Source organism: Labrus mixtus, chromosome 21, assembly GCF_963584025.1.
Source record: "Labrus mixtus chromosome 21, fLabMix1.1, whole genome shotgun sequence".
In the NCBI taxonomy this organism is placed as follows: Eukaryota; Metazoa; Chordata; class Actinopteri; order Labriformes; family Labridae; genus Labrus; species Labrus mixtus.
The window spans coordinates 20063452-20088402 of NC_083632.1; the positions used below are offsets into that span (position 1 = coordinate 20063452).

At 40.8% G+C, this 24951-nt stretch overlaps 1 protein-coding gene across 12 annotated transcripts in view; it reads right to left on the reverse strand.

Moving 5' to 3' along the window:
• mrtfab (myocardin related transcription factor Ab) overlaps positions 1 to 24951 on the reverse strand; it is a 51470-nt gene that overhangs the window by 19126 nt on the left and 7393 nt on the right. For 6 of the 12 annotated variants that reach the window (XM_061028712.1, XM_061028717.1, XM_061028711.1 and 3 more), the window contains exon 3: positions 24455 to 24640. In XM_061028712.1, the coding sequence (XP_060884695.1) occupies positions 24455 to 24640 (186 nt within the window). Of the gene's footprint in view, positions 1 to 6093; positions 6838 to 19574; positions 19740 to 19769; positions 20075 to 20447; positions 20524 to 24454; positions 24641 to 24951 lie in introns of those variants that run through there. The other 6 variants (XM_061028718.1, XM_061028720.1, XM_061028719.1 and 3 more) reach the window with 6 other exon arrangements.

Sequence of the window (24951 nt, forward strand, 5' to 3'; positions counted from 1 at the left end):
ATATTAGTAAAAAACTAAACAATACTGATACCCGATTCAAAACCAGGCAAGTCCTAGGCACCCCATACTGGATCATTTCTTCTTTCAGATTAGCCAAAATTTCAAGCAAGCTCCTGCACACTATTTGTGAAAAGTAGACAGTGCTCTCTCCTTGCTTAAGGCAGCTTTTAGTTTAAACTATGACTGAAGATCTCAAGTTTAAAAATATTTTTTTGGTATTTTTTTGATGCAATCGAGCAGGTAGAAGGTAGAGTCAATAGCAATGTTCGTTGCAGCTTGTAAACACAACATTTAAATCTCATCCCCACCAGAAGCACACGCTCACTGCAGGACATAGTGTGTTCATTTACTGCTTGTACCTACGCTGCAAGCTACCTGAGAATATTACAACAAGCCGATCATTTAGCACACTAACACAAGTTAACCACCTGTGTTTAGCACCTGCCTGACCAACAGACAAGACCAAGACAACCCAAGGTTCACCATCATTTTGGAACGAGCTTAACCCGGGTGGCGTCTCGCCCTAACTATGATTATATTTTCCCTTCTTTGCCACTAAGTCCACATCTAATCGCTGAATTGTATCCAATCCCAAACTGACCTGCGTGCTGTCACTGGCTGGGGAAGATACACTTACTCCCCAACCAGAAATGTCCGATGTCAACCAATATATCAAAATAAAGGCAGAGGGCAGGGTCTCTGCAGACACAGAGACACAGTCACCACCACAAATTTATGGAGGAGGCCCAAAAGTGATGAATGTGCTGAATTACTAGAGTATAAGTCCATATTTGATTTTTGGGGAAAAGCTACTGACTGTATCTTCAAACGTTTTGAAGTATTGGAAATTCTGACAACCTTGTAACATATTTTCAAAGATATGATCATGTAAGTGGATCGTACTTTAACATCTGTATCCAATCTGCACTGGTTCCCAGCATCTTTTGTGACTAATTTGAAAGTTTTACTAGTTTGCATGGCTCTTGATGGTTGGTTTTTGTCTGGCTTCCATTATTCATTCTTTGTGGTTTTAAATCCCTAACAGCCTTGAGATCCTCTACTTCAAGCTTTCTGAATACAAAGCATCACTCAAATGAAAAAAATTGTGTGCTCAGCCTACTTTGAAACCGTGCAACAAAACCAACGCCTACCTGCTACCCAAGGCTGTCAGAGAAACAGACTGTGTTTAGAAATGTCTCTTAACCATTGCTGTTGCTTTTCTTTATTAAATCATTTTCTTTTGCACGTGTTATTGTTCTGTGTTTGTTTCATTTCTCTTATTTCACATATTTTTCTTTTCTTAGAATATCTACTCTTTACCTGTAGCCTGCTGTCTTTGCTTGATGTCATATTTCTTTACTACATAAAGTACTTTGAATTATTCCCTGTATGAAAGGTGCTTCATAATCAAACTAGCCTTGCCTTGCCTTGTTTGTTAAATATTCATTGGATTGGTTAGTTTTATACCGCAGTTCTTCCAATCTGTATGTTATGAGTGTTTCACTGTGTCTGATAAGTTGCTGCTGTGTCTGTGTATGTTCTCAGTCATCCGGGTCATGGTAAAGTTGGGGCTAAAGGCAGCTGTGGTAACTAAACTGAAACACATAGAATTTAGAGAGGTGAGTTGGACCTTCAGCCAAACAGACAACTGACCACCTACAATCACATCAGCGACAATGACAAGAATGTACAGAGCAGCTACAGGTTTGTCACTGAGTCCGTAAGTAACTGATACCTCACTATACTTCCACTGTGCTTCTTGGCAACAGCCAAGTTTCCATTTTAAAACTGAAAACTATTTTCACATTCAGATTCAGCTCAACTCAGCTGAGACTCCTTAGTCTAAACACGCCAGCTGTCCCTGTTTGAGGTGTGTGTGTGTGTGTGTGTGTGTGTGTGTGTGTGTGTGTGTGTGTGTGTGAGTGTGAAGTGGAACCCACCACGGAGGCCTCCTGAACATTTCAGGCCGGGCTTGTATCTGCTACACAAGCAGCACCTGTTCCTTCTCAGTGACACAGTGACATCATTGGTGCTAGAAGCTGAGCTAGCTAGCCAGTTAGCCGTCCTGTGTAGCTGCTGCTGCGTTAGCTCAGTGTTATGACAAACAACCCAGGCCGAAATAACGTCAGACCCTTTGAATCTAAATGTCATCCCTCGGCTCTAAATCCTTGCCGGCGGTCCAAGCTCCCCTCTGTTATGTTTACAGAGTGTGTGTATGCTCCACATCATGAAGGATCATCAGACCAGCACTAGAGACTCTCCCCTCTGGAAGCAATAACATGTCAGTTACACATTCAGGGAGGTAAACACACTGACCTAAACACAGCCAGGCACGTTCATGTGTACGTCGCAGCAGTGCAGCAGCTAAAAGATGAATATTCCCTCAGAGCCAAACACACAGGCAAACACTTAAGAGACTCACGTGTTGCCTGAGCCCCGCACACACACACACACAAAAACGCACTCTGACCGTGCCATGGCAGGAGTGTAGGGTAAGATGCCGCCGAGACACTTGGCACTTCCAGGGAAAAGGTTTATTCTGGGAGAGGGAATCTTACACTTTCCCTCGATCCAAGCCTCACATCTCCAAAGCGGCCGAGCAACAAACGCTGCAGTTTTTTCTCTTCTCTTTTTCTGCTCTCTTTATTTCTCTCTCATTTCCAGTTGAAGCGAGCTGAAAATCCTTGTGCTAGCTGCTTCAGTCCGGCTGCGACATGGCCTTGTGATGACTGTTATACACGGTTTATTATTCGAGTTAATAAGCAACAATGTTGGTATAAAAATACTTTTAAAAGATGGTATCTTAGTCCATTTTCTTTGTGGTTTGAAATGCAGAAGTCTCACTCTGACACCTCATGTGTTCAAGTGGAGGTGCTATGTGTGAAAAGCTGTAGTGGTAATGAAACTGTAGGCTGAAGTGTGGAAACCAGTTCAACAAATAAATTATTAACAGACAACATGCAAATATAGGAGTCTAAATAGATGAACTGGAACATCAAAAAACTTTGAGCAGCTTTACAGCAGAAAATGACTGCAGAGCATGTAAACATGACTTAGCATGCCTCAAAGTAACCTCATTTCATGCTTTCATGTAAACACAGCGAGTACTAATGCTCATAAAATGCTAGCAGTTAATTGACTGCTGTTTAAATACGACAATGCCTTCATCTCAACTAGGTTAAGGGGCCATTTATGGTTAATTTAAGAAAAGGCAGAAATGGAAGGGCAGTTTTATCGGGATACTAGGCCAGGGCGAGCGAGGCAACAGAGAGAGGGAGAGACTCAAAAGACGGCGACTGAATGAACAGCATTTAGGGGAAGAAGCAGAGGAAACAATGCCGCATCAAAGTCTGCTTGTTGTGTCAAGAAAAGAAAAAAAATCGAGCCTGTGAATTCTTTGGTAACAGGATGTCTTTTTGTACTTCTGAGTCAACCTGTGGGCCACAGTGAAAGACACATTCAAGATAAAGATGCAGCCAAAGAGAAAAAGACGGCTAAACGTGCAGAGAAGGGACTGCTCCATTACGGCAAAAATTGATTACTTTGATTGACACTGAGATCACGACTATTAAATAAATTTTACATATACAATATAAATATACACGATAAAGAATAAAGATTAGAAATACACGTTTTTGAGGTAGTGGTGATGTTCTCTTGTGGCCAAACTATAACTTTGAAACAAAGTGGTTTTGTCAACACATGACCAAACCTATGAACAAAACTAGCGCAACACAGCATGCAGAACAACGATCGTTTAACGTTGATTATCTTTTTTCTTGATCGTGGGAAACCAACATCGTAACTGAAATTGAAACTAGATTTTACATCCTCTTTTCACAACTAACATTTTGATGTTAACGGTAAAGCTTTATCAAAAAAAATGAATTGCTGATTTATTTTGAAATTATATTTTAGAAAATAAGCAATTGTTATTTCTATAAGAACAATCAACTAATTATCCTCATATCCTGTAGCCAAAGAGAAGCCTTCAAATGGTTTAGTTTTCCTGATTAGTGACAACGTGTACTTTTCGTTATGTAACAAAGAAAATCACTGAAATTATTTCAAATTACAACCAACATCCTTTTCAAACTTAAAGCCAAAAAATAAAATACATAAATGCTGGATTTCTATCTTCTTTGAACAATGACTCTGTTTACTGATGATCTAAAACAGGCTCAGTTTTTAAACACTTGTATTGAAACAACAAACAGGTTACTAGAGAGCAAGGAGTTATCTGATAATCGTTATAATAATAATAATTATAATCAGACTAGAAAAACAAATCTTCAGTTGCCAGACTTAAAAATGAGACTTTAAAGTTTCTGATCTTAGTGTGTATACACTGACTTTCCCCTCCTGCACAACATCCTCCACGATGCAAAAGTGTTGGGGAATGAGGAATCCCAGGATTAGGTTTAAGGTTAAAGAGTCGTCGGTGGGGGAGAAGGAGGAGGTCGGCGACACACCGGGCCAAGTTCCTGCTGGCCAACTAGGCTAATCCTGCTGTGCTCATGTGTCACCAGATCTGATTAAACATGTCTGAGTTCGTCACTGTCCCCCAAAGACCCCCAGCCTTGGCAAAGCCAAGCCGAAACACTCTGACCATAATAGCAGCCCCGTGCCCACACAGAGGCATGATCATCCTGTCACAGACCCGCATAACAAACACCAGACCCTGAGGATGGTTCTCTTTGGCATCGTCATTGGAAATGTTCTATTTGATAATCCTGCTGATGTTCTCCTGTATGAGCTCATCTTTGCAGAGTAGCACACTTTTGATTGCATGGCGAGCCCCGAGCACAGCTACATGTTTCTCACATCGGTAAGAATGGACGGCGGCTTGAGGGCTGCAATAAACGCAAGGTGAAGGCTATTTACACCTTGAAATCCGTCGCACTGCTCGGGCATGCTGCAGCATGCCGGGAAGCAAATGACAGCATGAAGGGCTGCAGTGAATACTAATGAACTTAAAAGTTCAAGGAAGGAGAGTCACACTCCCAGAGCTTTCATGGTTTTATGCAGCGCCTGTCACACACACACTGTCTCTACATGTGACGCCTTCTTCCCACTCCAGCAAAGGTTAGCAGTTAGCAAAACGCAGACTCTGAATAACTTTTAGCTGACAGCTTTTTTTTACAGCGGTTTAACATTTCATTTAGCTAGTGTCAATGTTTTTTTCTCTTTACTCTCCATTTCCTCCACCTTTCAGTAATCTTCTGTTTCTTTTTAAGTCACTCATGCCTCTGAGTCTTTCTCATAATGTTTGATATAAACAAACTGAAGCTTATTTCAATGTGTTTCAATGTTGAACTGAATGTAGAACATCCAAAATGAATCCACTTTTCTCTCCCTTTTATCCAAAAGTCCTATTACAGTTTTAATGTGCTGGAGTAGAAAGCCTACACAAACTAAATGTACTACAGTGTTTCAATTTTCTGGCTGCACTGGTTAGTTGTAATAGCTGGACAGGGTTTACAAAGCATTAAGTGTTGGCTATAAAAAAACTGAAACTTCTTATTTGCATGATTTCAGTGTTGGGCTTTTTTTGTTGTTGCATTTTAGGCATCATGTGACAGTTGGCTATCAGCTGCCTGTCAACAGGTGGCGGTGATGAGGGGAGAATTCAGCGACATGGCAGCAAACACAGGGGAGAAGAAGACTGCTAGCAATTAAAAGAAGTGTTTTTTTCAAAATATTGCTGTTCATTTTGAATTTAAACAATGCGTGCAACAGGTTTTTTTTCTTCGTTTTCAGACGTTTTTGTGACCTATCCTTATTGTAAACATTATTATGTTAGTTTGAAAAGAACTACACAATGCACCTTTAAAATGTGACGTGACTTTCACATCTCAGGCTCAGGTTTTTCTGCGGCAGTTGCTCACAGTTCCTTAATTTAACATAGTGGTAAGCTCTGCTCTATTGAAGAAGTTTATCAGAGAGAACATATAACCACTTCTACTTCCTTTCCTACATGAAAGCCTTCACCAAATCGCTTATCTCGAGCAAAGCCCCATTCACAATTCATGTTAGTCCATAAAAGTGCCGATATCAACCCAAAGGGACATAAACAGAAGTCGTATCAGGTACCATGTGTCTCATCTGACAGTGCAGAACCAGATCGCCCACCTTCTTTCAAGCTGTGATAGACATGTCTGTCATGATCCATCGCCAGTCCTGCCTTCTCTATGTCATCTCCCATTGGAGGAGAGCCAGGGGGGGAGGGTTCATAGGACAGGCAATGGTTGGTGTCCAGCATTATCATTTAGAATGTAGTTGAATTATCTGATAAACATTGGTCTCTTTATTCAAAAGCACTCCTCCTTCCGAGTCCAAAATGTTTTGCGGTTTTTGGCTGAAGAGAAGAAAGAAGAGTCCTCGACGTGTCAATACTGCGCCAGCTGTCCCCTCAATTACTGTCCTCTCTCTCCAAAGGAAGGACGTGGTTCAAATGCTTCAGGAGACTCCTGTACAAGTAAAAGAAATTCTTCCAAAAACAAAAGCGTGTGAAGAGAAATGCTGCTACTGCCTCGCCTCTTCTCTCCCGGTGCTTTTCTCTCTTCTGTATCAGAGTAATCGATTTGGTCTGTCTCTCTCCTTCTCTTCTTCCTCCTGCTCTCTCCTTCCCTTGCAGTGGCAGCGGGCGAGTCACGACGGAGCTGCTGCCCGAGGAGAGAAATCCACAGCAGCGAGAGGTAGAGATGAGAAAGAACGAGAAAGCCGAGGTGAAAGGAATCTGGAAAAGAGGCCAGTGGTGAAGAGAGTCGGAGAGAGGACAGCAGTGTTCACGCCAGAGAAGAGTGTCCAGAGAGACTGCTCTGGTTGCAGCTCCTCCTGAATCTCTCTCTCTCTCTCTCCCTCACACACACACACACACACACACACACACACACACACACACACACACACACACACAGACACACAGACACACACAAACAGGCAGTGGTGCCGATAAAGTTCTCCTGCTCAGCTGTTGCCGTTCATTCACTGTACCAGGCTGATGGGGGGTCTGCCACATGCAAACCTCCTCCCCATCAAACACTCAAACAGAACAAACTCACAGCACCACCAATGAGACAAATCTGTTCTCGAGCACTTTCTAAACTACACAGACTCGCTCCAACACAGTGACTCAGAGCTTTCATGAGCATTTTTTTTTTATTGGACGAGTGGCGGTAACGGTTTTCAGCGATGACCTCATCCAACATAATCGACCTTTGTCAGAGATACTTGGGTGAATTTGATACCTGGATGAATCACACATGCACACTGTGTGACTTTTAGAGCGATTGATTGATACCCAATCACTGCTGCTTTCCAGTCCAGAGTTTTTTTTTTAACAATCTGCCCTTGAAGAAAGGCATTTTATCCGGATAGGATCTCAACTAGAAGAAGAAGAAGAATTTATACTTTATTGATCCCGCGAGGGGAAATTCGTTTTTTTTTTTTTTTGATACTAAACATGTTTCTATCAATATATGTATTGACTATTTATGAAGGGATTTTACCTCTGCATTGAGATGGGAATGATTTATTTTATCAGGGGAACAGTTTCATTTGTTGGAGTAGTAATCATTTTGATATATATAGTTTTATAATTGTTGTATTTTCAATGATAGCTATAGGAGCAAAAAACAAAAATCAATCTATTTCAAGTTTCTAGAATGACAAATAACTACCTTGAGTCCTTGAAACGTCCTTGATTTAAAATAAATATATAATGAATGTCAAATTAAAGTTGATTAATCCCTATCTAGTCGGAAAAACTCCACCAAACTGTCTCGGGCTCGCACAGAATGCTGATGGTAAACGTCAACTCCGGCTGCACCCCCTGCCCCCAAATGCTCCGCTCTGTTTTAAATAGCAGGGCCAGCTGGCCATAAGGGGGCTATATTCAGCGTGGTATCACCTGTGCACTGGCAGGGTAAGGTTACTGTGAGCAACACACATCCCCGCCTGTGAATACACAATAACTTTGTAGCCACGTTTCTTGAGTTTGAATCAATGTTTTATGAAGCGTCACACAAATGGAGATACGTCGCTTTCATACTTTTCTTTTCACGTTTTGTACAGCACAACTCAGCAGTGTGACATCATGGCTGACTAGTACAGAAAACCTCGATCATACAGAGACACACATCAGCAGAGCACACCTGAAAACACAGACACCACCTTAAACAAATGCTGGCTGGTACCTATGATGACTGTCTGTTGTTCAGTGTGTGATTAAAGTCCACCTGTTGTTGTGATTCACAGTCTGGGCAGGAAACACAGATGACAACACACACAATGGGATTAGGAAGTCGCTGTGTGAGCTAAGCCAATGTCAGAAACACAAGCACATATCATAAACTGACACAGGGCATGCCAAACATTTCTGTTTCTTTTCATCTTTATGGCTGAAAATCTTCAATCCTCTGACATTTCACTTTAGATTTTGCAACCAAACTACTCCGTTTTCTGATTCTACCTGTGTGTTCTACATTACAAAACCACAGGGGGCATCGGTTCCCATGGCAATGTAATCACCATGAGAAAATGTCAATTTACACCGACCAATCGGGTAATGCGGGGGAGTTTTAACGTTTTAGGACATAGGTACCATGGTGTCTTTTCCATAACTTTAAATAAATGATTAGCTATGGCTTCAGCCATGCTAGCAGCTTTGTAAGTCTGTATGTAGGTCCAGTGGTGCTAAATGCTAATGTCAGGAAGGAAATCTACAGTATATTTAGTTTCCAAAATCTCATCCGGTCTGAATCAAACAACCAATCAGGATAAGCTTCGAGCATCTAACGAATCGTGTGATCAAGTCACTCACTTGAGAGCACCATGGCTGTACACACCAGTTGCTACTTTTTAACTTTGTTCAGATGTCTATTGATCAGCTGTCAGTGTTTCTGGCCTCTGGGTCGGGCATAACTAGCTGGAAGTCACAGTTTGCAGGGACAACGGTTGGCGTTGTGTATGTTAGGTTTGTCATTTGGTGGGAGGGGCTTAGTGGAGTGATACGACGAAGCTATTAGAGTTAAAACCCGGTTCAAAACCAGAAATGGGAACCTTGTTAGGTTCTAGGTGTCAGCATTGGGAGAAAAGCCAGAGGATCACAAAGTTATTAGGAGTTATTTAATCTATAATATAAATGTCTCATCTTAATTTAAAGGCCAGTCCATACAAACTTGTTGAGATATATTTGGATCCAACAGTGACTAATACTCACCAATCTTTGAAACACTTTCCCATGATGTTTGACACTACAGCACTCTTCAAAAAGCATAGCATACAGCAGGGATGTTAACCTTTCGCAAGAGAAATTAGCCCTTAGAGTTCTGACTTTCAGAACATTCCAGTGAAACTATTTGGCTTTGGTCATCGTTATCTGGGTCTCTCTTTATTCGTCACTCGAAGACATTTCAGGGAATTCGACAAAAAGAAAACAGTGCTTCTGAACGGAGGGAGACAGGATCAAATATTTCTATGATAGTTTTTCCAAAATAGTGATTTGAGGACTTCATGTGGATGTGTATATGGAAGGAAACTTCCCACAGCTTCCAGTCGGTCATTTTGACCTGGACCATCAGGGTCATAACCAGCGAAAACAGTATGTTGTTTTCCTTTAAAATAGCAGCTAAAAACGCCAGCAGTAACTATAGAGATACTTATTAAATTAGAGAGATATAGAAAAAAAGGCACCTGAAACTAAGTTAAACCTAGCACAGTGCAGAAGATTCATCATGTTTTGTCCATGAACTGCTGTAGGATCCCAAACATCTGCCAAAAACTTAAACAGCTGCAATAATAAAAACACCTCCATTAAATTGTTTTTTTAACAATAGCTGAACTCAAGGGAGTAAAGTTTCTACAGCCCTATTATTTTATATCCTCCTTCACAGGTCAAGGAACATCATGACCCTCTTGGCAACACTGCACGTCCTTCAGACACGACAAAACAATCATCCCCCCCGTCCGCCCCACATTCCAATAACCCTCCCACAACAATTAGACGTTTCTTTAAACCCTCCCCCTATCATCAGCGACGTGCAAGACCAGGCAAGAGTGTTTCAGATGAACCACACAAGAGGTTTCTGATACACCATTTAGAGATGTGCACCTTGAGTTGAATAAAATGAATTAGAGGTCATCACCCTCGCTATAACTACTGTGTTGAAAAAATGATATGTATATGTTGATATGTTGGCCCTCCATGCTATCAAATGTTATGCTTGAGCTGCAGAAATATGAACTACTAATGAAGCCAGAAAAATGCTGTTTTTCTGCTCCACTTATTAAATACAGTCAAGTATCAAAGTTGGCTTCAGATGCTCGTATTGAATCATTGTAAGTGTGATTGGACTTGAGCCAGGTGTTTACTTCTCTAAATTGGAACACATTTAATTTGAGACTATTTATATGATCACAGTCACACTGATGCATAAAGCAGTTTGAGATATTCTTTAAAATAACAAAGATGTCAAATGAACAGCATTTTCACACATGAAATATTTAAAGAAAATATTTTGGATAATATTCTTTAAATTAATATTGTTAATGGAATTTATTCAAATGTCTTAACGGTAAGAACACTGCTCACTTCCTTCATATTTTACTTTTTTTATTTTTAACTGTTTTGCTCCAGAAATACCAAGTAATTCTTGAGCATGTTCATACTTAGCATGTATGACTGTAGCATGTATGTATATTTTTTTTCTACACTCATATGAACCAACGATTTAATCAGCAATACTCCTTTTTTTTATTTACCTTGATGTCGTTGGGTTAACTAGTGACCTTTTAGTCACAGACAACAATACTGATGGATAAAGCACCAAAAGAACAATCAAACTAACTAATTATTATTATTATTATTAACTACCACCAGGTCATACATTGGTGTATCTCAGGTCAGAGCAGCCATTAACATTCCAGCAAAGAAAACACAATGTGTTTTGAATTTCACTTCCTGGTCCCCCCCCCCACCCACCCCCACCCGTGGCGCAGTGGAATTTACCAGCACTGTTTGCATTGAACTATGACTCAACACTCACATCAGGCTCAAGATTTCATCCACTGACATTTATGAACTCCAGAGACACAGCTTGAGGACTTTAGTAAACCCTAATGCATAAAATGGCAAGCTTGCACTTTACCACTTACTGTACTGTACTCACTCTGTGATTATACTGGAAGGGGTAACCACCAGAAGCTGGGTGGCCAACTCTGCATGTTTGTAGATGAAGCAGTTGTACTTCTGGGATATTCGATGTCTAATCCTTGGCTGACCTAATGCTGCACTTAGGTTTCGTTCCCAGCAGGAGTCATGTTTAATTTTCTTTTCAGGGTAAACAAAGATGGAGCTGCTACAACACATGGATGCTTCACAGGAAGTTCTGTTTTGCTTGATTCAATAAATGATGAAATATAAAGTGAATGGTGACTGAGTGAAAAAAAGTACTTAAGTTAAAAGAAAAATAATTCTGAGGGTTTAGATCTGTAAATTTAGATTGTACAGATTTAACTTGGTTCTTATTTTTATTTCAGCTATTATAACTGAAATAGTAATAAGCAAAGTAATGCTGAGGTAAAACTAAATTTAGCACTAATACTACCTAGTTGTAAAGGTTACCAGTAGTTACATGTATGATTGACTGTGTTTGTTGCTTTATTGGTCCGATTTTAAGCTAGGTACGTCTGTATTTTAGATCTAACCAACTGTTTCACTAAATATAATATAATCTCATAATATAGAAGTTATAATTAAAGTGGTAACAAAATATCTTATTCTTCTAGAAACACAGCTTGGTCTGTTATTGTGAATATATCAGTAAAGTGTTAGTCCAAGCAGATAAATGTTTCTTTCACTCTCATTCAAATTAAGGTAATTAAAAGCAACTTTACAGGGGAAACTAGCCATTACCAGGCTAAGACACAAATAAGAACTTGGTTTTGGCACATGCGCACACCCAGACACAGAAACCCATAGGAAATGAGAGCCATATGATGCCTGTTAAATGTAGCTGAGGGTAAAGAGAAAAGGGCAACAGAGCAAAGAAACAAAGTGCTTTTCACATGGTCAAAGTTTCTCTCTTAAGTCACCATTGAGTGTTCTGCAGCAGCAGCAGCAGCCGTCACCCTCTTCCTTCTCGTCAATAAAAAGTAGCCCCACTGTGGTCTAATTGTGTTCTGTTGAAGGAGAGAGAAGCATCCACAAGAGCACGAGTGTTGAGGGAAAAAGAGAGGCTCAGGCCAGCTGGCAGCTGTTAGCATCTGGTAACATAACCCTCACTGTAAAAGAGAGGACTGAAGGAGGGATGGAGGAGGAGGAGGAGGTTGTGTTCAGTAAATGAGATTTTCAGAAGAAAAGAGGCTGAGAGAGAGGGAAAATACAGAGCAGCAGAATCAGAGAGGGGTGTTCCCTGACCAAGGATTACAGCTTTGTAACAGACTGTTACATAACTCCAACATCTGAGAATGATTTATCCTGTAGCGAACCCCCTAACCTCCTACCCTACAAAGAGAGGAAACACAGTTCTCTCTCTTTTCTTACAACTGTTTTTCTAATCCAGTTGTACAACAACAGACTCCAGGGCAGACAGGCTCCGAAAAAAGGCGGCCGGGGAGGCTAATTAACACAACAGAGAGAGAGAGAGAGAAGAGAAATAAAGTCTGCAAAGTTGAAGCCAGGGTGACAGCATGTGTGCAGCAGATGGGTGTCAAGACAGAGCAGGTTTGTCAGCTTAGATCTAAAAGAGAGAATCTGGCTGATCCTGTCTGTGTGTGTGTGTGTGTGTGTGTGTGTGTGTGTGTGTGTGTGTTTGTGTGCGTCTGTGTGATCTGGCTTTGCTCTTTGGGGGTTTATTGGCGTCCTCTTCCTGCTGCTCACTCCTCTCACCTTTCTGTTACTGTATTTAACTTCTCATAAAAGCCTGACTGGTCATTTACTTCAGCCACTGAAATGGCAGAGTTTGAATAGAAACCGACCTTTTAATGGGGACGCATGGTTTATTTCTTAGTTTATACTGGATTCCACTGGAAAAATCTTTCAATCTTTTACATTTTTAAAAGAGGCTAGAAATGCCTCGCTTCACTCAAGCCTTGAACTAGTATGACTTTTCTGATGGAGTCTTTTGAATGTGATTTTGAACTACAGGGATGTGCCTGATAAGCCAACTACATGATTAAACATCCTCACCCTTGCTAGTTCGCACAAGAGTCTGTTGAACTAATTATTGATGTATTTATTAATGTATGCCCACAATAGTATTGTGTCTACGCTGTAAAGCAGCCACCCACATCTAGCTTGGGCTGTGGCTACGGTTAATGAGCCTGCTCCCCCCCACACACCCCACTCTACTTCCTGGATGTAAACAGCACAAGGGTTTTGCATGCTGAACGTGTCTGGTTAAACTGGCATGTAAAATCACTCGACTGGAGCCATCTGTAACCACATTCAGCATTGACATTTCTATGTTAAAGGTGCACTAGATTTGGTAGATTTGGTAGTTAAATTTGAAAGTTGGAGAAGTGAAACAACTCTATGCCATATTTTCTGAACTGAATACACAAACTTTATTCGCAGGAAAAATGTGTCCCCAGACACTGTTTGGAGTTAAAAAGCTACCTGGAGAGTTACGGTTTCACTGTTACTCCCCCCACCATAACTCCTCGCGTAGCATCTTATCTTCAAACATTTTTCCAGGGACCAAATTTTCCTCTGAGGACAGTTTGTGTATATAGTTATGAACAAATAGCACATAATCTGTACACTTCTCCAACTTTAAGATTTCTCTACTAAAACTACATAGTGCTCCTTTAACCTGCAGGGACGACAGAAGGCTGGTGGTGCTAGCGCTGCTAACGTCAGCCACACTCGGCAAACCAATATGACATTGTTTGCTCTTAGAGCAGTTCATGTTGCAAAGGGCCAGTCGGATTTAAAATAAACGTCAATTTCATGATTGAAGAATGTGTTGAACTATTTTTTAAAAAGCAAGTAGGTTACACACATTACAGTTTTGGGCAGTGTTAAATAAATTGTGACTATTGCTGAACGCTTTTTTACCTTAGGACTAATCTGAATTAAAATTTGGAATTTAACGACAGAAAAATAAGCAGTTATGAACATCCCTATTTTGAACTGGGCCCTTTTCAGAGAGTCGTATTTTACTAATTCTACATATCTTTTTACTATCTTTATCTTTTACTATATAATCATGATTATCAATGGATGGGTAATAATGCTCTTATCTTGTATTTCATTTAAATCTCCTCTTCTTGTTAATCAAGTGTGTTCTAACTTTACACCTCATGTTGTGCATCTATTTTCTACTTTATTCTTTTGTAGCTTAACCATCAAAACCAATGGCCTTTGACATTCAATAATATTATTAGTATGGCACTTCATCTTTGGTTTTTCAGTCTTTTTTAATTGTGCATACATTTTCCTTTTTAATGCACTTTGAGCTGCATACTTTGTATAAACGGTGCGTTAAAAATAAAGTTTTTCATTGTGATGATCAAGTGGGACATCTCCAATATACTGTTCTCACATTTGTTCCATGTTTCGACTTCCAGGAGCCTTTAATAGAACGTCACGTTCTATCTTAGAGTCCCACAGAAGCCACATTTAAGAGCCACACTTGCCTGTAGGCTTGTTTTTGTCGAGCTATCGTCTAACTGAAGCTAAACACAGACCCATTCAAGAGAGTATGTGAACATGAGAATGAAGAGGTATCGAGTGACTATGACGAGTCCCTAATGACTGTGAGCATTTCAAGCACATGCAGCTGTGCTCTTCTATTCTTGTATTCTCACACATACAAACACACATGTATACACTGGTGGCCATGTTTTTAGAGTAAGAGAGGGACGAAGTAATGAGACAGGAGATCTGCCCTCGTCCCAGGAGTTTGGTGACAATATTGATGCTATCTACTCTTATCAACAAAGTTTAAAAACACAACGTCGGGTGAGGGAAAGACCACTCATTTCTCAAACTTAGTTAATCATCAAGCTAAGCGTTTGTGACCCTGATTATTGGTTCACCATGTCATCACTAAACAAATTTCCCAAGCAGCCAAATAAAGAACATCTTGAAAAATGTCTTCTGGCATCTGAGTCACTCACAACATCCACACACACGAGTCCTGTCTGTGTCACCTCTGCTAGACATCATCTGATGTTAAGTGCGACACCCTTGGTGTTAGCAGGTGAGTCACAGGCTAATCGCTGTTCTATTATTCAGAAACACCAGGGCAAGTACAACTAGACACACAAACTAAAACAGCATGTCTTCTGTTTGTGTGATTCTGTGTTTTAGGGTTGCTGCAGCAGCAGATTATTACCCGTGAGAACAGGAACTTCTGTGTGTGTGTGTGTGTGTGTGTGCATCAATAGGCATTCATACATTTCAAAAGTTAAGGGTTTGTACTGGATAACGTTGGGTTTAGTTACTTTTTCAAGCAGAGTCGTTAAGTATTTATGGGACAAAATGACCCTTGATTAAGTAACTTGTTCCAGGACATTCTCAAGCTTTAGCATGACATAGCAGCAATACAATACAACTAATACCGTGATCACATTAACACTAAACAACACATTTTTAATACTATGGCATATGCTCTGCACAAAATGCTACATACTTTCAGTTTTGTTTTCCAAAAAAAACTCTTGTGGGCCACAACTCTTCCTCTGCAATCATTCAAAGTGGTGTGAGAAAATATCCCTAAGCTTGAATTATTACAATATCATGTTATTTTTTCTTTTGTATCGATTCCCTATTCATATTCAAACACAACCCATTACTAATTAATGGATGGATGCAAAGTTTTGTTTGTGAGTCTGTTTTGTTTTCAAACTCTAGTCCAATAAAAACACAGCAGTGTTGTAAGCCGTCTTCAGGTCTCTGACTCGTGTCACACATCACAGTGCCAAAGGAAGATTTAAGAAATAATTACTATAACGCTATCACAAAGAACACAGGGCTATGAAACAGGCTGTTCAAGTACCGATACCAGTATTGTTGTTCCGGTACTACCCCAAATAAATAATTATATATCAGCAATCACAATAAGAAAATCTAACTCCCTAAAATATCAACATGACTGTAAATTACTGTGACGATAAAAAAATAACAATGTGTTGCTAGCAGAGAGTCTAATGTCAGTCAGAGCCGGCAAAATGTCCGCAGTCAGTTATTTTCAACCGTTAAGAAGAAAAACAAATCCGAAATTGTTTTTATAATTCAAATTGAATAAATGTGAATAATGTATCAACACCCTGTAACTCGATTTTTATTGTAATGATAAAGGCCTACCAATACAGTTTTAATGTTCTGATGTCATGTTTACTTTCTGCTAGATTTCATTTCTAGATACATGTATGTGTGTATGTAGTCATCAGTATGTCAGAGACAATGAAAAGAGAAACATGTAGGTTTTTTTACTCATTTTTTTCTCTTACCTGAATCATATTTCTGTCTTAACTTTATATAAATGATATTTGTAGTGAAGTATGATTCAACGTTTGAGTAATGATGGTCATTATCAAAGGCAACCGCAACATAAAAAGACATGAACGCCATCTGTGTGGACACCATAGATCAGCAAGGTAGCGGTTACACACAGATGGAGGAAGGCAGTGTAGCTCAGACATTTGTCCAAAACATGCAAGACGACATACAGTAGGTGTATTAAGTCAAAGATTAGATGTGTGAGCGCATGTGAAAGGATGTCTATGAATGCAGGTGTGATGATGTTAAGATGCATGTTCAGCAGCTCCATCTTGCATGCTAAAGACTGTTCCAGGCCTGCCTGCCCTGAAGTAACGTATGCTAAAAGATACTGTATGTGTGTGTCTGCTTGTGTGTGTGTGTGTGTGTGTGTGTGTGTGTGTGTGTGTGTGTCTTTAAAGATCACTGAGCTACATGAGTGGGCTTGTACCTGTGGGCGTTCAGGCACTGTGTTCCTGTTGCTACGAGCAGACCTGATAAAGTGCTTTTGTGTAGCTTGAGGCTACAGATGTGTGTGCGGCAGTGTGGCAGTGCTCACTTCTCATTATCTTTCAGGAATTTACTGGATCACAAATCTTTGATTTGTTAGTGCTTGTTGAAATACTGTGCTGTCAGGACACAATGTGCAAGTGGAAGGCTACCAAAGCCTGTAAGCGCATGTCCAGGTCCTGACAGTGACAGTGGTTGTGAAGTGTGTGTGTGTGTGTGTGTGTGTGTGTGTGTGTGTGTGTGTGTGTGTGTGTGTGTGTGTGTGTGTGTTTGTATGTACTGGTGAGTCATGTAAACCATGTGGGTGTGTGCGTGGTGAGCTGGACACTTCTAAGATTTAAGCCTTCTCAGAAAACTTGCCTCGGTTGCATAAAAATGTGTGTGCCTGTTTATTAGACTGAAAGCTGTTTACATTCAGTAAAAACAAAAATTCCAACATCTGGTCTCCTGTTGTTTAGATTAAGCTTTTTGTGCAATGTTACTGGAAAGCTGAGATTTGCGCTGCAGTTTATTTTATCCCACAATCTCAATTTGTTTCATCAAATACAAACATATATGTCCTCAAAACAGAGGAACAGTGCATGAAAAACAAGTGATTGATGTCTGGAATAGTTCTGATGTAAGTTATTTTTTTGAGCCTCGTTTGTTTCTAATGGCGACATCGGTTATTCTTTTCTTACTGTACATTTTAAAGCTTCGATTTGTGGGGGGTTTGGAGATTATCTAATGCTAGACAGAGATGCTGGCAGAGAAACGAGGAGACACGCAGCGGGATTGTCTTTGCTGCAGCTGTGTGTTTGGATTAGTCTGACACACAGCTCTCCCCCCTCTCCTTCCTTCCTTCCCTATAAGCAGCGTTACAAACCCTCTTCTTTTTATTTATCCATTCTTCATTTCTGTCCTTTAATTCTACAAGTCTTTATTCTCTTACCCTTATCACAACACATTCTTTTTCTCTCGTTCTTCTCTCTCCAAGTCTGCGCCTGACAGAGAGCTGCTGGCAGCCTCCCAATCTGTTACATAACAGCACCATCAGGCTCCCTGAATCACTGCTGGGCTAAGCTAGCCTCGGCCGCGCTACACATCCTGCCATCATGTCCAAAAAACACTGCCCAACAGCTAAGTGTCTGTTTGTGCGGGTCAAAGATTACTGTTTATAATTTCTGTTGGCAAACTGATCATTTCTGGTTCCTGTAGAGCAAACCCAGCTCTAATTAAACAACATCTATTGACATTATGCAAGGGTGGGGACGGAGAGGGACGTGATCTTTATCTCTTTTTTGTTTACATGTCTGCATGGTGAGGTTAGCCAAATCCCAAAACTCACTGCTGGAATTTTAGTTTAGCATCTCCTCACATTTTAGCTTAGTCCTCAGTTTAAAATCAAATAATATATTTTCCCTCTTTCTTTTCTTTGAAGAGAATAAAAACTGTAAATATAAATCACATTCGTCCAGTCTGGTATTGATAGTCCAGATCAGTTGTTTCTTTCTGCAACACACAAGCTGAAACGGTTTCAGCGTAAGCCTACAAACTGAAGTGTTTTTTTGTATTTTTTGCCCCTCAACTTGTGAGTACAAACATGAAGGGAAATCGTGTGAGTGCTGTAATGTTCGGCTGGAGTAAAGACCTGTAGACCCTCAAGCCACAGCGGCACAAATAGAAACCATTGTTGAGACTTTGAGAGAAAAGCACTGGCACGCATCAAAGATTATGTCACGACATTCATCATTTACATTCCCCTCCATGTCTGCAGTCTATGTCATGATCTGGAACAATCTGTTCTGACAGAAACACGAGCTGGTCATTTCCACATAAATCTGGAGCAGAGTCTGTGACGCCTCTCTAACCCACTTCCCCCCTCTAACTCCAGGCTCCATCAGTGAGCCGGGCTTTGTTCTCGGTTCCTCCTCCCTTAGCTAACCCCCCGAGAAATGTCCAGATCCAGAGCTTCCTGGATTCTGGCCTGCAGTCATTCCTCTCGGAGCAGCAGTGGACAGTTGACAGCTGCATTAATGCGGGGCATGGACGCCAAAATTCACCAACCACACCTTTCAAACCCGCTCCATGACCTCATTTGCCCCGCATATCTGGTACCCACTGTTCCCTTCTGTTCTAATGACCCCGAGAACCTCATTTACATATTACAAACTTTACTGCCACTTTGGTTAGATATGGAAGTTTGCATTTTACTCCTACTTCCACAGACCTTATGCTTTCTCGCTGCTGTTTAAATACAAAACACCATCACATTATGTGATTCCAATACAACAATTAAACAATAACCGTTGAAACCATACATACTATCACTTTTGGTTGAAAGGAATGCGAAGTGGATTATAAAAAATAATGTTTCAAGTTGATGTTTTTCTCGTAGAATCAACAGTGCAGTATGTTGTGCAGCAACTCGAGCCTGCAGCAGCGCTACACTTAACTTGAGACATGCAACAGTTCACACCTCCAGGCAGCAGAGTTTACCCTCAGCTCCACAGGTAACTTTCACGTGTTGCCACTATTTTCTCACGACACACTCAAGATATGAAAGCAGAAGGCAGTGTGCTTAGAGAGAATTTACCTGACAAGATAGTCATATCCTTCTGCAGCATGCCGTAGTGAAGCTTCACCCTCCCGGCAAAGTTAAGGTTTCATTCTCCTGACCCAAGCACAATGAAAAGTGAGAAAAATAGAACACAACAGTGTAGCGGGTGGAGAAGAAGTCCAGCGACAGTCAAAAAAAAAAAAGCCACATTAAATAGGTTTTTCCTCTCACCGGCAGCTGGTACTCCACAGGTAGCAGTGCACCTCACATTCCCTTTCTCTCCACTGTCTGCCTACAAGTGTGTGCACGCCCCGGCAGAGAGGGCGTGTGCAGGTCTGTGTGCCTGTCCTCTTATTGCTCCTCGGGTAACAACAAGGTCCACCCAAAAGATTTCAGAGTTTCTGTGGCAACACCTCTGGGTTACTCCCGCTCCTGTGTACTTCTTAAATAAACTTTTCGTCACTTCTCTTCACTCCTTCAGCAAGTTTGGAAGTTAAAACAATTGAGAAAAGAATCAAATGCTAGAAGCCTCTTCCCCTCCAGTGTAAGTTACACACCCCCCCTGCTTTTTTTGCTTTCCATTTTTCCCTCGCTTTCCTTCTGTTCCCTCTCTGCCAGGTTATGCAATACTGCCATTACAGACATGACTCCCCCCACTTCACATCTTCCACTTCCTCCTCCTTTTTTCTACTGCTGCTGCTCACACTCACACTCAAACTAGCCTCTCAACTTCCAACATTTGACTGATCCCAGTCTGATTGTTATAGTCGGACTGCTTTTTGTTTGCTTTCGAATGAAACACTCGCAGGTTTGTGACTAGAAAGATGGGAAATGTAAATAACTCTAACTGTCACTTGTTATTTTTTCTTTATCTACATCTTAAACCAAAGCAAACTCCTCTTCACATACTTATGCTCACTTGCACATGCAGTCCTCCACATCTGTCTCTGATCCTCGCCCAGAACAACATGTCACCTCTCTCTCTTTACACATGGGAGCATCTGTTTAACAATAAATCTCCAATCACTTGTCCATGGCGGAGGAAGGAACCTTGTGCATAAACACATTGCATAACCTGCTCTGTGAGATAAAGCTCTGATAAGCTTTACTATGTGGGCATTCCACAATCCACTGGGCTCCATGTTTGCATAAAAGATGTTCTGCTGCAGTCACATGTGATGCTCTGAAAGCATCTTCATGGAAGATTAGCTGCAAGACTGCCTGCAGCAACATGTCTGCTGCTTGCTAGCAGAATCATGTATGTGAGAAAAAAAAGAGGCAACAACAGCGAGGGTTGTACATATTTGGGAGTGGTGGCCTGAGGCAGTGTGAGAGAGTGTGTGTCTTTGTGTGGTGTCAGTGAGGTAAACATTATCCTGTGACTTGCATGTCACAGGGTCATTCTTAAACATTTGTGAAATCATGTAAACATCACTTGAAATATGGGTCATGCACCATGAGTACTGTTTTTATTACTTCAGTTCAGTAAACTGTACTTGGCCTCTCCTACTTTTTCTACCGTTGACTTTTATTATGTTATTGTGCATTATTCTCTGGTGAAGATGGTAAATCATTTACTGGTCCAACCTTGCCTCACCTTTTATTCTCCTGACAAATTAACAGCAGATCAACCAACGGTGGCTCTAAAAGTTTGGTGGCCAACGCCCACCTGGGAACAATAGCCAATGTGGCTTACTCTTCTGATAATGCAAGGAGTGTGTGTGTGTGTGTGTGTGTGTGTGTGTCTGGTAGTAACAGTTACACTATCCCACGGACCAATGAGGGGATTTCTCTGCATATCAGAAAGTCTGTCTGACTAAGTGGTAGAAACATTTGGAAGCCTACTACTTCCAAGTTGAAATTGTATGTTGAACCTTCAAAAAAGACGCTTTAATTCTCATATGTGATGTCACATAGCACAGCTGCAAACAGTTTAGTGTTGGTGTTAGTTGTGGTTCCTTTCCTACAGATGTGATGGTGCAATGGAAACAGACAACAGGAAACAACCTGACACCAGATTTTATAGGTATAAGTAGACCATCGATTGTAAATGTTAATGGACGAAGCCTGAGTGACATCACCCATTGGTTACTGCAGGGAGGCTTTGGAGTCGCGTCAAAGGCAGGCGCCATATTGGAATTGCATTCGCAACCTAATTTTCAGTCAACCTAAAGACAGACAAAGAGTCAGAGCTGAGGCGGGTTTTTAGCCTTTGACAAACCGTTTCCTCATGCCTACCCATCAATCAGGTCAGTCAGTGTTTCCCCTAGGTTTACAGCGTTGGGGGGGGGGGTGGGGACAAGCCGACACGGCGACACAAACACTTGAAGGAATCTTGGTGTTCATGTGTTACTTTTAATGACAGCTGTCCTTTTCTATCAGAAAGGTATCCTTAAATGACTTCTCTCCCTGATTCAGACTCTATCCACTATCCTATCCCTACAATAAAGGCACAAAAAGCCCAAAAACAAATCTTTAAAAATATATATATATATATATATATATATATATTATTATTATTATTATTTTTTTTTTTTTTTACACTTGACTTTCGGGGGGGGGGGGGGCATTGGGGGAGCTCAAGTGGACATTCAAGGAACTGCAGTTTTTTGCACTTCTCCATTGGCTTCCTTTTTTACAAACGCATGTAAATTCCACCACCAGGGGGCTCTCAATCAAAACAAAAACAAAAGATGACTTTTGTGCTATTGTTACAACATTCCGACTTTCCAACTGAAATCACGTGAACACACTGAAGTCGGAAGAACGACTTCCCAACTCGGAAACTTGGACCACCTGAGCAGCACATGAATGCAGCATTTGTCAATGTTTTTAGGACACTATGTTGCACTCTAATCTTAGAAAGATAAAAAGTAAATCCACATTAATGAAACTAGAATGTGCAAATATATTTATACACTTATTTTTAATATTATTTTACATTTGTTATAATTTTTTGTCACAAAAGTTTTTATTTATCAATAATATGCTCATATTTTCAAAGGCTTGAATAAGATTTAGGAAGCCTCCCACAACAAAAACCACTTTACACTTCATCCTATAAAAAGCTGCCTTTATAAGCTCTGTTTGTAATTCGGCTGTGTTAATCACAACAACAACGAATACAGGAAATTCAAACGTTTAACCACAAATTGAACCAAAGGAGGTTCCTGCCCGAAACTCTGCAAAGGGTGCCAAGTTCACTAAGCTTTAAGCTAACCCCAGACAGAAAAAAAGGCCCACAGAGTGTTAAGTCCACACAGGAAACATGCAGCACAGTCTAATCTACTGTAACAGCAGGTCAGCGCAGAGGAGCAAGCCAATTATGCACAGCATCTACTTCACTCCCTTCTTTCTGGAGACTTCAATGCACACAGTCTTGTACATGGACACACATACACACAAATCTGCACCTGAACACTTTGATCTTCAAGTCATCGTGCAGTGAGTACACCCTCCACTGACCAATGTGAATTAGACACAGTACACACATGATTTAATTTATACATCTCAGACCAGCGTTGTTTTTTTTTTAACACTTTTTACTAAGCTCCACTTATGTAAGAAGTTCCTTTTGCATGCTTCTTTAACTTGGAGGTATTTATGCTGGAAATTGTTTACCTCTGTAGAGTATGTGTAGGGTTGGGCCAAAAGATTCACTTGAAGTTGAACCTACATGGTCTGTAGAGTGATGGAGCAATGTTTGCTTCACATTTAGACATGAAGAAACTGTCAAGGAAAGACCTGATCAAAAGTACATAGTTTTACAGTCCGTACATTCAGAGAACCATTAAGGTCATCGAAAAAGGGTCAGTCCTCACTAACCCCCAATTTCCACATACTCTGTGTGTGCCGCAGTCAGTCAGCGCCGCACACTACGCCGCTGTTCGCTGGCACTCTAGTCAATGACTGCGATTCCACAGCGAGCGGCACGGTCCGTTTCCGGAGATTGCCAGCAGCGCCACTACACTCTGCTCCGTTTCAAAATAGTCTATTTTCATCGACGTACGCTGCAGGCACGCATCAATCTGGTCAGAATAGAACAACCCGGACAGGCAGTCAGATAAGGAAATGCACAGAGCATCCGCTCAAAATAAAACACCTTAAACAGACTCACAATCGTATTTTCCATCAACATTAGGACATAACAGGCACCAGATGAACAATGAATCAACCCCAGAAAGAGAAAGCAACATGTTGTCGGCATGTTTTTCTCTTTATTCCCGCGTGATCTTATAGTTCTCCTGTGATGTGTGTACCGCTCTGGTGCTGATGGACCGCTGCGTGCACGGACTATGTGGAAATGGAGGGTAACTGTCTTTAAAACATTTCTACAAAGTGTGAAAACACAAGAGGACAGTGTGGAAGAATTTGCTTTTTTTCTGTGAATTGTGGGCAAAGGCTGAAAAAGTATTAAAGTGCCTCTGATCAGATCATAGGTGCACAAAAATGAAAAGTGCAGCACTATTACAGGTGAGTCTGGTTTTCTAGAGACAGATTATCATTACAGAAAACCTGTAATGTAGGATTGACGCGCTGAAATGGAAAGTAACCAGACTGTGTGTCCGGCCCCCTCCTTTTTTGAAATGATGTGCGGTTATACAGAAGGAAGTTTAGTGCGGATTTTAAACAGTACTGTACACAACTTGACATTTTCATATGTAAATAGTGTTTTTGTATTTAACAGCCCAAAGCAGTGTTCAGTCAAAATGTGTTCTACAGAAAAAACGCAAAAGGAGACATTTTGAAAGCCAAAACAGTTGAAACTAATGGCATATTACCAGCACAGGTTTGAATACTTAAGGGCAAAATTCAAACTTGGATGACTGACTGATTCAAAACAATTTAATCCCAAAAAACGCAAAACTTAAGTTAGAATTTGAAAGGAAAAAAAGTCTGCATGTAAAAGTCCTCACCGTTCTTTCTCTCCTGCAGAGGCAGCTCGTTGGGTGGCGGCTGCAGGGAGAGCTCCTGAAGCTCATGGGCCACTGCCTCGCTCTGAGGGCTTAGGACCAAGCCTGGCGCCCCGGCCACTTCCATGCTGCCAGGACTCAGCTCCTGCCCTTGCTGTGGGTGTAGCGTTGCCATGGTGACGGAGAGACCTGTAGCAAAAATAGTGCATTTATAGTTTAATGATTCATCAAATGGCTCTGGCCTAAAAAAGAAAACACCCAAGATATGAAATTCACTGCAAGTTTTGTTGACTTTTCTCATAATAACTAATCCAGAACATTGGTGTAGAGTTTAAGAAGTGTAGGGATTTTAGACTTTTGCCTGAAACAGAGTATGTCTTTGATACACAAAAGTCATCACTGCAACACACTGAATTTATTTTAGTCATCCAGAAAATTCATTCAAACTCCAGTAATTGTGGAGTGTCTTATCATCCATTTATCAATTCACAGGAAAGAAA